The sequence below is a fragment of the Ischnura elegans genome, chromosome 10 (genome assembly GCF_921293095.1).
Source record: "Ischnura elegans chromosome 10, ioIscEleg1.1, whole genome shotgun sequence".
Taxonomy (NCBI): domain Eukaryota; kingdom Metazoa; phylum Arthropoda; class Insecta; order Odonata; family Coenagrionidae; genus Ischnura; species Ischnura elegans.
Genome location: NC_060255.1, coordinates 83,441,813 through 83,456,416, shown reverse-complemented (window position 1 = coordinate 83,456,416; position 14,604 = coordinate 83,441,813). Strand labels below are relative to the sequence as shown.

At 39.9% G+C, this 14,604-nt stretch overlaps 1 protein-coding gene across 1 annotated transcript in view; it reads right to left on the bottom strand.

Moving 5' to 3' along the window:
• Nucleotides 1-13,408, bottom strand: part of LOC124167197 — a 48,163-nt gene extending 34,755 nt beyond the window's left edge. Inside the window, exons 1-3 of the mRNA XM_046545040.1 lie at nucleotides 12,996-13,408; nucleotides 7,366-7,764; nucleotides 4,939-5,121 (exon numbers count right to left, since the gene is read on the bottom strand). Coding sequence (XP_046400996.1) covers nucleotides 4,939-5,121; nucleotides 7,366-7,764; nucleotides 12,996-13,019 — 606 coding nt within the window. The 5' untranslated portion in view covers nucleotides 13,020-13,408. The remainder of the gene's footprint in view (nucleotides 1-4,938; nucleotides 5,122-7,365; nucleotides 7,765-12,995) is intronic.
• Nucleotides 13,409-14,604: the final 1,196 nt, after the last annotated feature.

Genomic DNA, 14,604 nt, shown 5'->3' with positions numbered 1-14,604 from the left:
ACATATAGGCAGAAATTCATTTCTAGGGAAGGGCTCAGCTTACTGTCAGTCAACCGGTCCCTTTATATTCTATTGGACCTTATTTTTATATTCTTTCTGTTAATAGTTAACACATTTTTGATAAATTTCCCTAAAACTGTGTAAATTTGGATTTAGAATAAAGACAAGTTTTGATATAAACGATCAAACTCCGGCTTGCGGGGTGCGTAATCAATCTCACGCATTATTTTCGGGAAAATTGAATTATTCTCGGGGGATTCGTAAGCCTCCTTAGCTACGTGCCTAATAGCAACGGTCTCTTACATTTTGGTTTATCATTCCCCATGCGTGATAATAGCGCATTTATTGCCGTCAAAGAGAAGATCTCAGTCTTACCACATCTGCATTTTCAAAGAGAATGGTATCTGGATAAGATATTATGTTAGGCTGGCGTAGCTGAGAAGCTAAAATCAATCGTGGGCGAATATCCATTATGGAAGTCAGAATAAGTTTGAAAAGAATGTGTGTAATTGTTATAACTCGCACTCGCTCAAATGAGAACGTATCCACTAAATGAATAATTTACTTACATACTAATTACATACTACTAATTACGTACTAGTTACATACTACTTACATACTGGGTGGATGGATGAGAAGACACATGAAATCCTTAATGAGAACATGAGTACAAGAATGAATCAAGTCCTTCCCATGCGAATGAATGACGATAGCGTTATTCGCGAATATTTATGTATGCGAAGGGTGGGGCGCTGAATTAGTTCATCCATTAAGCAAATTAGTTGTTCAGTTGTTGCTCGAGGTATTCATGTACCTACTCATCCAGGTATTACCACCCCATTTAGGCACTCGTTTATTTGTGAACGACATTGTTTACGGGTATTTGGACGGGTAAACTCGCACTCAAATCAGAGCCACATTGAGTTTTCGATTGAGTATTTTTTTAAACCGAGCTTTCAGCTCTCCTTGCTCTTATCGGAAATTATTATAAAATTATGAAATAGATTTTTTTTGCAGATACCTCACACTGGTGCGTTACTTTGAGGTACCTCGTTCGGTGGAAAGAATGTCATATTTACAATTCAGTGGAAACTTAATTGATAACTTCAGGCTTTAATTAATGTGAAACCTCTCCATATTGGAAATTAAGAAATAAAAACTTTGTAAGGTTCACTGTTATTTAATTATGGGCACGACCCGGGTTTCGTAACACCTGACGATGATACCAAGTTACGAAACCCGGGTCGTGCCCATAATTAAATAACAGTGAACCTTACAAAATATTTGTAAGAACCTGTATTTGAAAATGGTGTACTAGCCGAAACCGGTAATAAAATAGAAACAGGGAATTTTGTGGAAGTAACAAAGTGTTTTTCATTATTAAGTTTTTATTTCTTTATTTCCAGTGGAAAATTGTTTAGGTGAATTAATTTACCAATATTTTTAAAAATATCATTGATAATTGCTATGGATTTCTGAATGAATTGGTGAAATAATTTTATAACGAAGCTCACCCTGTAGTTAGTTTTTTGCACTCGCAGGAACTGATCACAGAAATACTTGGCACATCAACTTGAGAGTTCCCTATTAATTTTTTGAAAATTGTATGTGCCTTCGAGTCGAGAAGAACTGATAAAGGGAACATGGATGTTTTTCTTCGCTACTGATTGAACAAGTGCGTTATTGTTCATTTGGGTGAACAGTGCCCATGATTGAATACATTATCTCCAGCCCCAGCAGTATTTGGAATGACTCGTCATTAACCGAACGATTTCCACGGCTGATTAATTCTAACGTGAATCATTTTAAGGGTGACGGGTGGATGGTCGACAGGCATTTTGAGTACGGGAAGAGGTGGAGGCACTCCTGTGTCGACCAGCTGTCGGCCGGCGATTGCGGCTCCTCTAGTGGCGATAGGTGGCATTCTCTTCCTTTAGCGGAGAGCGCGATCTTATTAAATCTCAAGGGCAGGGCCGAGGGAGGAGAAAGCGCGACATGTGTCTTGCATCCCAGTTCTGCTTCATTTTCTCGCTGACGCACCCACGTCCTATCTCTCTCCACAGGTTTAGTTATTATGGGGAAAATGAACGGAGGAGAAATGAAAAAAAAAGAATTATGAAAATCGCTCCAACATTCTCTAGAATTCGCGAAGAAAAGCAACGGTTGTCCCACTTGCGATTCCCATAATGTTTTATTTGAACTTGGGGCGAAGCAATTTTCGAGCCGCTCTTACTTTCTTTGTGGTTTAAATCATGCAGCTAAGGTTTTCGCTGATTTTGGCAATCCGCAGAGAGAGAGAGAGAGAGAGAGAGAGAGAGAGTAAACATCCGTTGTCATGGCAAAAAGTGAGATTAACGGAAGTTGACTTCGAAGACACACTGTACCTCTAGGGGAAAATACGGAACGCGTTTCATTTGTCATGGAAGAATTAGATCACAAGTTTCGATTTCTGAAGGGTTTGATGGATAATGTCTCCATCACCTAATGATAAAAACGTGGAAAATATATACCGAGATTTTGTATTACCATCATGAATAAAACTTCGAAAAAGATTTCTTTTTAGGCTTTCACTTATGAAACTGCACTTGCTCGGTTAAATGGGATATGTATCGATAATATTTTCACGAGTATCATCGATTATCGCCGTGGGTAAGCAGTTGTATAACAAAGCTCACACCGTAATTAGTTTAATTTAATGCTCGAAAGAAATAATAAAGATTTTTAATGCTCGTATTTTTCACTAGTTGGCTATTTACTTTCATCTACAGCTATTTTTGAAAACCCTAAAAATTATCTATATCTAAAAATTATCTTATTTTTGTGACTACATGATATGTGTACATTATATTTTATGTTGTGTTGTTCATTATTTGAAGTCTGCCCCACCAGATTCATTATGCCTGATTCATTAGACCTATTCCAACTTTGCCGCCGTAATCGCTTGGTGTATTATTTATTTGCTTTCTCAGGAAGGTTGCATTAGTTTCTGATACATTTTAGAACTCGTAGGTACTTATAGAAACTTCTACTGAGAAATTTTAATATGAAATGTAATTATTTATTACTATTTTTATTCTTTGTCATCTATTTGAAGCTCACAATCGAAGTGAAGGCTATCATATCAATGACTGTACTTATTACATTTGTCTAATGACAAATCAAATTCTCAGACATCATAAAATATTACCCATGGTTAGTGCTCTTTTTCTATGCAATTTTCAGTGTAATATTGTTTGCACTCTTACAATTCTATGGTTGAGCATAGGATTATCTTTCACGGCTGTCTTTCAAAATCTCCTCTGTTGGCCAGAACCTCGAGACACCTCGAAAGCTGTTGTTACGAACTAGATGACTGCTCTGATTGGGAGTTATTTTATGAAATTCAGCTTGCAGCGTTATCTTGACTTATTTTTTGTGTTAATATTGAGTACGAAATTTGAAAATTAAAGTGATGATTTTATAAGCGCGTCTGGAGCGGGCTTCGCTCACTCTTAGTAGTGACTGCTTTTAGTCCATTTTCTTCTTGCTTTGCAATCCTAGATGGGGACACCAAGGGCTTTTTAACTGCACCATGAATCAAGGAGCATAGATAGCAGTGGGTTTGTGCGTAGTGGTTTATAAAGTCATAATGACTTATAAATTTTTACATTCGTGACAGGGAGCTAAAGACGGTCGGGTACCGTCCGACTCCGAATAAACATACTACCCGGGGAGTAATCTTTTAATTTCCGAATTAGAGCTAAAATCCAGATGACGTCTTGGTTTACAAATTTATTTGGTATTTTTTGGAAGTTCAATGAGTGACTGCCTACGTTCACATGGCTGCGGCGTAAATGCCCAGTGGGGTGTTGCTTATTTTTTATTTTTTTTCTCGGATTTTTGATTTATACCTCTTAAAATATGCTTTAGGCTGCAGAATCAATATCCTAAAAATTTAAGCTCAATTTTTTAACATTTAGAGGTAGCTCAAAGAGCATAAATGCAATAACATTAAAAATTTCCGATATTTTTGAGCAACAACATTTTCAGGGCTAACGCACACTTTTATAGTTCTGTAAGGGCCAAACTTCGCTCCATTTTAACGTTCACTCAGCAGTTTTCCAGGAATACAATACTTTTCCGCGAGTTACAGCCGCGCGTCACATCCCTGACGGCGAGCTGTTCGCTCGCAGGTCGCATTCACGGTCAGTGACCGTCATTGCCTTACGACCCTCGCGCCTTCCCTAGCGAAAGTCGACGGAAGAAAGGAGGAGTCGAATACTATGTTGACGTTTTTCATACCGCGTGTTTGCTGTATATTATCCTTTAAAATAACTACATCACTGTTCTCCGAACCTAATTAATGATAAAAAAGAAATTTTCATGTTAAAAATCCAAAAATTAGGATAGACTGAGAACCCAAGATATGAAAACAGTTAGTTAACTCTATTTACGTGCAGTGGCGCCGACTCCATTGGGCCTGAGGGGGCCCAAGCCCCCTCGTTATGGGTGTGAAGAAATAATGTGTCAGGCTTGCCGATTTTCCGCGGAGTGTCCAGATAGCGAGATTCGAGTTATCAGGGTTCTAATGTTGATCTTATGACTTTTCTAAAATGCTTATAAAACGTATAACTCACTACTTATAAAATTTCCCTGAGCAAGATTTGGTTTGGGCCCCACAATATTTTTTGCAAGTCGGCGTCCCTGTTTACGTGGGCATTGCCCATAATATGAAGCGCACCGCCTACGCTGGTAAAGGCTCACATTAAGGGCTCAATTCCACGGAAAAGGTTCATATCCATAGTGCCATTCTTGCTGCCCCGTCCAATGAATGAATCATTGAACGGTTCATTTGTTGATCCAGCGGCTCTCCGAGTGTGCAAATTTTCATTCGGAGATGCAGTAAGAGTAACTCATTAGCACTTAGAATCTCTGATCCACTCATGTGAGTCCACTGACCTTGATGTGGGCCAGCTCCGGGTCTGGGATGAGTGGCGCCGCGGCGTACTCTCCGTGCACCGGTAGTGCCACCTGCAGCTGCACCCCTGGTCCAACGTGCACCGTGGGCTCTGGTGCGATCGGGGTCGGCGGCTGTATTGGCTTTGGCACCACGGAAGGCTCCTCATTGCCATACTCGTGCACCTGGGGTCGTGAGGGAAAAATCGATTTCGATTAAAATCGAAAATAGGGTAGTTTCCTTCTTCAAAGGAAACGAAAGGCATTGATTGCGATTCGTTACCCACCGTTAGTGTATTCATAATATAAAAATTGTTTGGTTTTAGTAATCCCAGTTTAGGCGAATGGCAATGGTCAATTTTAACCGCATTTGAAAAAGGCCAGATTGGCGCCCATACGATGCCACTCCACGTGACGTCACAGGGACCTAGTTTCTATACGAGTAGATAGGAGTTTTACATCGTCTGAGATTACCAATGCATGCATGAGGCACAGAGCTCAGGGAAACATGTCTTAATAATCACCTAATAAAACTGCCTATGGTCAGAAAGTTTCCTTCGTTTGATAAGGTACTAATAATCCATAATTAAGCCAAGCGCTACCTGCTAGCAGGGTACTCAGCTACTTGCTAGCAGCCTGCATCAGCAACCTTCGCCTAGCGGCGCACATGTCCTCGCCCCAAGGTCACCTCACACGGCGACAGCGGGAACCAGAATGACGTGACACGGGCTTTTCCCGGCATTCATACTTAGCCGTCACCTTTTCGCGCGCTTGAAAATTTTCAGTTTTCATTTAATCGAAAAAAATAGATATCGTCATTTAAAAATCTAAAAGTTTGAAATGCGTACTCCAGGAGTAGTAATATTTCGATTTAGGCAATACAAAAATAAAAGGAAACCACCCTATTGAGTTATAAATGCCAAAGATCGAGGTCACGTATGTTACAGAAGAGGATCCTCAATTCGGCTTCTGAACGTTTTGCTACCCACCGCGCATTTGATTGTGTTTACAAAAGTCGCCACTCGCGTCTCTGACGGACAAAGTGATCCCAGTTTCACGGGAAAATAAGGTATAATTAGGGGTGTAAACCGAAATTTACATGCAGGAGAATTTGATCTATCAAATGCATAACTTTTCAATGCTATTTCTTCCAATTACAAACGCTATAATGCAAAAAATGGAAAAAGTGTACCCACGGACATTTTTGAAAACTGATTAAAATGCGACCGGAGTGGCAACAGATATCAGTCTTCTATGTGATGGAATTGGGCCTCCTCTATGGAGTCCCCTTGATCGAGTTTATCGAGATGGAGCCTTGATCTTCTAGTTTCGGGGATAAAATCGATTTTTCGCTCTCGATCTTGACCATTTCGTTTGATCTAGCAGCGTCACTTCCGGCCTTTGATAACGTCGTTCGCTCCACGTGAAACACTGTTCTGTAAGGCCAGTCAGGTTAGCCTCTAAATGTGTTGTCACCCACAGCGAATTTAAATGGGTTTACAAAAGTTGCTCGCATCTCTGACGGACAAAGCGATCCGAGTTTCACGGGGAATCTCAATCAGTTGATATTTCTAAAAAAAAAATTAATGAAGACGAATGGTTCCGAGCGTTAATCCCAAAAACTTTAATGGGCGTGCATTTGTATTTTTTTCACTATTAGTAATTCAGTCATGCATTCTAAGAAGACTTTGGGATTTTTATCTACATATCAAATTTTTGAGTATTTTGAGTGTTTTTCGAATTCGTATTAGGTAAACATGTTATTATACAAACTTAATTTAATAAAAGAACTGTCGATTTTTTCGATTAATTGATCATAAGGTTTAAATTTCGATTTTTGTTGAAAATTCGAGAATTTCGTTTCGATTTGAAATTAATGTGCTCGAAAAATCGATTTTGGCCGACATGTCATAACGTTTGCATGTACTCGCTCTGTTGTTTGACATCTCGTCGGGGTCAAATCTGGTAACTCAGTTTTAACCCACTTTGCGAATAGCTATCAAACTGAAAATTTCAGGATGACTCATAACCAGATGACATTGCAATATCCTAGCACTTTTATTATGATTTTTAACTGTATCTCATTGTTATTAAGAATTTAAAATCATATATGGAGATAAGTTCAAAAATGGCCACCCAATTCCGATTACGGCGCTGCGATCATTTAAACGAACGGAAATGATAGAGAGTCATAACCATCATACTTAGCAGCATGACTTAATGAAACAACGAAATACAGTGAACTGCTGTTAATTACATTTTAACTAACGTGAAGTATAAATTGAGTTTTATAGTGTAACATGCGCACTACGTTTTTTTATTGTATATGAAGCTATTTATTTAGAAACAATATCAGACTCGTAGAAAAATTTAGTACATTCTTCGCGATAGAAACGTTGATTTTTATTAAACTTTATTTCCATCACTAACCTGGGGTCCATCGTTTATCGGCTCGAACAGTTGACGGTTGCCGTATCGGGTGCCGGCCAAGCCCCTGCCCTGCGGTGCCAGCGAGGGCCGTGTCTTCTTGCCCCTGTATGTGTCGCCCAGGTCCTCTTCGCTGAACGGCTTGATGGGAGTGTAGTGGTAGACGGGCTTCTTGGGTTGTGTCAGGCGATGCCGCTCCCTTACGGGTGCGGCCGCGATGAACGAAGGGGTTTCCTCCTCTGCCAGGGGCGGCAGGGGCGTGGGCAGGAACGCGGGGGCATAGAGGGAGGAGTGGGGGAATATCTGGCGTTGGGAGACCTTGTGTGGCTGCAGTGGCGATGGCCTTCCGGGGGAAGCGGTGACTGCAAGCACTGCGAATGCGGCGGCGAAAATGCCCACTATCTGCATAGGAGAAAATGCAGAGTTGTTAATAAACAAGATACCCTGACCGTGAATGTACTCATGGATTTTTTATCCTCCAATGTATGGCTATAAAAGTATTTCTACAATTTTAAGATTTATAATCTCATCAAGGAAAGAATTTATCAGATGCTACATTTGGAGCATGTTTCTCTATTGAAGCGAGGCTTGGACGTCGGCGGCAGCAGAGAAGTCAAGTGTGGAATTTAGGGATGTGCGAATAGTACTTTTTGATCTCGAGTCCAGTTGAAAACTACTCGCGAGTATTGAGTAGAGTCGAGTATGGTAATTTCTGGACCGGGCAATACAACAGTGTATGCTCCTGCATATTCTCTTCTTCCAACCCCCTAGCATATTTTCTATTCTGAATGCTTATACTGATGTAAAAAGGAAAAAAAATAATGAGGAACGTTAATGATAATTGTGTCAGCATTAGGAGATGAATGGAAATTTTGTGACTTCAACAGTTGAAGCTCCGTTTAAATGAATTAACCCCTAGTAATATGACGAAAATTTAATTAATTTGTGTATCCAAACGGCTTGGCAGAGCCACGAGTAAAGGCATTTGCACAATGGTAATAAATATTTTAGAAGTAAATCAATCACTGGCTTACTGGCCTCGACAGCTGTGTAACAGAAACTACTCGACTCGACTCAAATTTTCGAGTACTCGCACCTCCCTGGTGGAATGAATTTGAAATGTGAAAAATGATGATCGATTGATGAGCAATTTCTGAGAAGAGTGGAAGAAAAGAAAATTCCGCCAATGTTTGACTGCATAAGAACCGCAAGTAGGGAATCAGGGGTACACCAGGGCCCTTTGGTTAATGGAAAATTAAAATATGTGCGCACCGAGTCTGTTGGTTAAAAGTAGCCTTATTAGAGTACCAAACCTGCACATACATTATAAATTATAAAATAGACAATCAACCCACTCGGCACCTCAGTGGACCATCGGCAGCACTGTATGTACTCATGATAATTTTTCCGCTGACTCCCAAGTTTTATTGACAGTCTTACTGCTTCATAAGAAAGGTTACATATGAATGATATTTTTGAACTAAAGTAAGTAATTTTTTCCCCTCAAATGGGGAATGGTTTACGGTCTTCCAGCTAGTAATTTCTCCCCTTTCTACACAGTCCCGTAGCCTTTTTCTTTGATGAAAGAGTTTTTCATACTTCACAGGGCTATCTGTTTTGAGGGGTTGGGCAATAAATAACTTCATCCCTTCGTCGGCGAAGATCTTGAACCTAACCCTCTATATAGCCGAAAAGGAATTCGCCATGCTCTTAAAGCTGATTCAGAATTCAGCGATTACAATAATTGATGGACTGGGTGTCTCTGCTGTGCTTTTTCGTTATGAATTTATCTCTCAGACCTTTCTGCTTCTGTATCGTCTCAGTGGAAGGCCTTGAACGTCATAACTCACCGTGGAACTAATTGGAGAGAGAGTATAATCTGATGGGAGTTATGATGGCTGTCTCATCCGCAATCGTTCTTTCGAGATGAATCAAGGATTTCGTGTCTGCAATCAGATTGATCGCTTTAAAATTCTCTTCTCAGTCGGTGTCTGCAAAGTGGGCGACCGTGAATTGGCCATACGAGCGACATGAACCCGCCCGAAAATGTGACCGTGAGAGCGTAACGGCTCACTGGTGTGTGTAGGCGTTCAAAAGAAGAAAACATATAAGACCACCTTCATTCCCTGGTGGAGTATTTGCTCTGATGAGTTTAAAAATTCGAAGCATGTAGCCTGAGATTTATATAACGAAAATTACAGTCACAGAACAATATATCAGTTTCTTGCATTTAGATGAAAAGATTGGCATCTTGATATAGATGAAAGATTGTCATCTTATGGTAGGGCTATTGACAAGGTAAATGGTAGGATTTAATCTATGAGTTGTGGTGAGACTTCCTTAAAAAACGGTGGACAATATAGGGATTCTATCGAAGCGCACTCATTTTACTTCAAGTATTAACAGAATATGTTCATTAAAAAATCGTTCATCTATTCAAGCCCGTCCGTCAACCCAATTTAAGCTCTGTGATGCAATGGTGTAATTAATGTATTTCACTTAGTATTACGTGGGCACAATGAAGTTAATGTGCGTAAATAAATTCATGTTTTTTCAGAATAAATATCACGGACAGGAACAACAAAAAATTTTGATACAAGAATGTAATAGGAAAAAATAAAACGTGAAAATTTTAGTGACATAGATAACATTGAGTAAATTTGTGGTTGGTAGTTACAGAGGGTGTAGGTAGGGGAAGAAAGGCGAAGGCGGGACCCATCCCCTAAAATATTCATGTAGAAAGTATCTTTGAATGGGAAGTGTCTTGCATATTGAACTTCATTAATTTTACTTGCTTCTTTGAAAGGGATCAAAATCATTTATACTGCAGCTATAATTTGATTCCTAAACTTCATATTTTAAACAATTAATTGCGGGTGAAACTCTTTTTCCATTTCTCTGATATCCTTATTATTAAGAAAATTACTTATAATAACCACTTTGTGCCACTTAGGAAGGGTACGCGACAAGTAAGTTCCCATCCGTTTGTGCAGGGTGATTAGCCTGCGCTTACCAATAGTCCCTGTGTTACCCCTTAAGCGGTGACGTGCGGTCTGAGAGACCTCTGCGTTTGTTAAATAATGAATGAATATTTCAAACTGGATCTTATCGCGAGTCCTCACTAGAATTTCGAAGTCACACTCAGAAATCACTCGTGGGTACCACTGATAGCAGTGACGGCAGATGTATTGGCGAGGAATTTCATTCTTTGTCGGAAACTTTTCAGTCTGCTTCTCGCTTTCTTCGCTGGTTGTATTGATTTTGGTTTTCTAAGTGATGTTGAAGCTAGATAATTCAATCGCATGACAAACATTTTTGCCGCCATCATAAAAGCTCTCACTCATCTTCCGTGTTTAATAAGCACATTGGTGAGGAGCTTGAGACATGAAAGCGCGGAATGATGCCTGGGGTTAAAAAAATTTTGCGCGATGCATGTGAATCAGGAAGTTCTTTACAGATACGAGTAACTTTGGAAATTAAGCGTATCAGTGGAGGGGTAGTAAGGAGTGTTTCGTAATGGAGACGTTGCGCAATGCATTATACCTTAAAATTTGCCGGCCATTATTCGAAGTCCATAATCTTTGGGACTTCTGTGATGGAATCGGGCAGACTCATATTTATCACATGGTGTCAGTGTGACACTTTAACGCGTTAACGGATTATGCAACCATTGGGTAATGTTGTACATCTTATGGTTAAATCAGCTGTGGTGGCTTCTTAAAATGTACTTTAACTCTTTAAGACTCCCGGTTTTATGTTTTTTGCAATATTTTTGATCATATTAATTTATTGCATAGCCATCATGCTATCCTGGACACTACAAGCCCTTTTAGAGAATATTTTTATATATCCAGTTATTATTACTTATTTTTGCCTTCCATGGCTACGAAGTTGCTGAATTTACCTATGAAAGACTTATTTTATTCTGATTTTAAATGAATGAAATGGTTGCCGGCGTGACTCCGTGAAAATTTTCCATTATGGATGCAAAGTATTTTTTCGGCCGGCTTCGTTGGTCCTCGCGTATAAAAGCGAACGCCGCGGGTTCGACTCCCACCTGGTTAGGTGGTCCCTATCCAGGGTATAGGAATTTGTGTCTGCGTTGTTAGTGTTGAAAACCCCGTTATAAAAGGCCTTTCTATACTGTTTACGGGGAAGTTGGAAATAAACAGGTAAATTAATTAAGCTGCCATTAAACAATTCAACAAAAAAATAAAATAGTTTATGGTGTTATCTGGGTTTCATTACAGCGTAGTATCTTCAGGGCTGGAATTGGAATATCTGGAATCGCAGCTGTAATTTATTCCGTCTTTATTCTAATTTTCTTTATTTAATTTTTCCAACCTAGTCGTATTCGCTAGCATTGTCGTTTGGAAATTACTTTCTTTGTTCTTGTCATGGTAGAATAATTTTTATGAGACTAAAATGGAATATTTATCTTATCATCATCAAGAGATTAATGCTATATAAAAGTCGTCATGATTCAAATAAATTTATTAATTAAAATCGACTGTCATTGAAGATCCCAGACAATGAAACGAAAATTAAGGTATTCCGTAGGTTTGTATGGGTGAAATTATTTTTGATTTTGGATCGAACGTATGGAGAAGAATATGCACTGAAAAAATCAAATGAATATCTACTTAATATAAATCACAATGGGGAAGTGTGAAGAAGAAATAGAAATGCATAATTATGTAAGGGAAGGAGAATTTTATACGGTGTGAAATGGGACTTGTTTCTTACATCACTGTTGTAAGGCAGGAAAAAAATTTAAAATTGGTATGTAGTTTGAGAGAAACCAAAAGAAAGTCCAAGGAAAAGATAAGGGTTGATTGTATGGAAGATATGTGAAGCATAGACCTAATAAACTGTAGAAAATTTGCATTATCCTCAAGGAAATGAGCGAAAGTTTTCCATGAGGCACTGGGAAGATGGAATGTAACAACAACAAAAAATGTAATAATATCAAATTTTTTACTTGATTATCATGCTCTTATGACATACCATCAGTTTTTACTATTGGCCATATCAGATTTCCTTCATGTATATGTCCGTTAATTACTTCTGTGCACTCGTGATTTGAAATTTCTTATTAATAAAATTAAAATGGAATGTTCTTTAGGATATCCAAACTCGAACTAATTGAAATGCAGGACCAAACTACCCCATCTTTTGGCAGTAGCAGAGTCCATGGAAATAGGGAAATACAATAACAGTTCCAAACCTGAATAAGTGAAAATGGAACCCTTGAAGCACTTTTGTACAACTGTATGCCAACTAAGTTACGCGTTTTATAACATATAGCCATCATTATGCATTTTTCCAGTATGGGTTCTGATCCAAACCGATAAATCATCATCTGGGGTAGGACCTGTCGAGTCTAGCACTTGATGGTATCTTTGTGACTGTCACACGTAGTGTGTTAAGTAAGAATACAGGAAAAGTGCATAAAGTATTCCAGTAATAAATAACAACATAGGAAAAGTGGATAAAGCACTCCAGAAATGGGAAAAGGAATGGAAGGGGTATAACAGGGGAAAGTGACTCAATTCTTGGTCTCACGAGGGGTCAGTGAAGGGTCACTGGCACCAGACCACTTCCTTGCGGTACCACTCAATTTCAAAACTCACCGTTGTCTTCCAAGTGGACGCCATGTCGTAAAGCGTGGGTGGGGTTCTTCCTCCTGTGCCCACACTCCTGCCAAGTCCTCCGACTATCCCGGAAAGATAACGTTGGGCTCTTCTCAAACCCTCCCCTTCCTCTAAAAGCAGCTGACAAAGAAGGTGGTGAACTCGATACGAGAGAATGAGCGAGGATGATCCCTCCGCGATCCTCCCGAGGGAAAAGTCTCCGGGAAAAATCTCCCCTGTTCGACGTCTCTCTATACGAACGTTAAATCTCAGTCCTCCTTAGCGCACGCTCTCTCTCTCTTATCTCTTCAAAGAACTCTTTCCTCGAGAAATTTTCACACCGTCTGGGAAAACATTGGCTCTGCGCCGTCCTTAACTCTAGTCCCTTTTTTCACTTTCGGTCGCGGGGAAAGGCTAGCGTGGTACTGTGGAGGACCGCGGTGGGCCATCGACTCTTTATAAGCTCTGTTGGAGAGTGAGAAAGAGAGAGAGAGGTTACCTCCCCTCCGCCCCTCATGGATTCGCCTCCCTCCTCCGCCTCCTCCTACACCTCGTGTGTGATTTCACTCTCGTCAGCCGACAGCAGTCACGGATGCGTACGACTCAAGGCGAACTCTGCTCTCGCGCCGAACCACACCCCGACCTGAGGAAATGGACCGAGTGATTTAAGGGGGTTCCTCTGCGACTACATATGATTGAATAAAAAAACCTTATGAGCATATGTCGTGCCAAAAATCCCTGGTTAGATACCGTCTTGCGACGCTGTCGTCCGATCGCTTTCTGAATAAATTTTAGCTAACAAGGGTGCTAAGTCCCCATAGTGTTACCACCGAATCTCATTTAAATTTTGCTAGGTGATTGGAAATGGATACCGATGAGGTTCAGTTTTTGTTTCAGCCGACAGCGCTTAGTGCTTTTCGAGATATTTGTGATTGAAAGTAACAGGAAAACGATTTATGCAACCCGCAAATTATGCAAGTACGGCAATGGACCCTAATACTCCTTTGCTAGGATAAAGAACACACTGAGTTTTTGTTTTGTGACTAGAGTTGCATAAATTTAGGCGTTTCCCTGGTACTTTCCGTAACTATTATCTCGAAAAGTATTGAGTGTTGGCTGCTGAAACAAAAACTGCATCTCTTGGGTATCCATTTTCTATCACCTTGCAAAATTTGAACGAGATCTGGGTGTGACACTTGAGGGACTGTCCTTGTAAGCGATTTTCGGCTTCTGCGCCTGCGAAAAAGGTTAAATAGATAGAATTGCAGATAACGTGATCCCTGAATGATTTGATTGGCGGTTTGGAGGATTGAGCGACACGGAGAACATAATGTTAGAGCCCCACTATATTTCCAGGTCCGACGGAAGCCATAATTTATGAGAGATGTTTTGCCGAAGGGATGTGGGAATTCATTATTCCCTCGGACCATCAAGGACTTATACTACAAGCCTTTTAGGCGGCTTGCTGGGTATTATGTAGATACAGATGCAGATTGAGAGATTCCAACGATGATATTTGCTTGCAGGATTTTTATTGTAGATATTTATTTTGCACTGAATGGTTGAGGCCTTAACTTTGTAGAAATCCATTGTAAGGTTAGGAAAATAA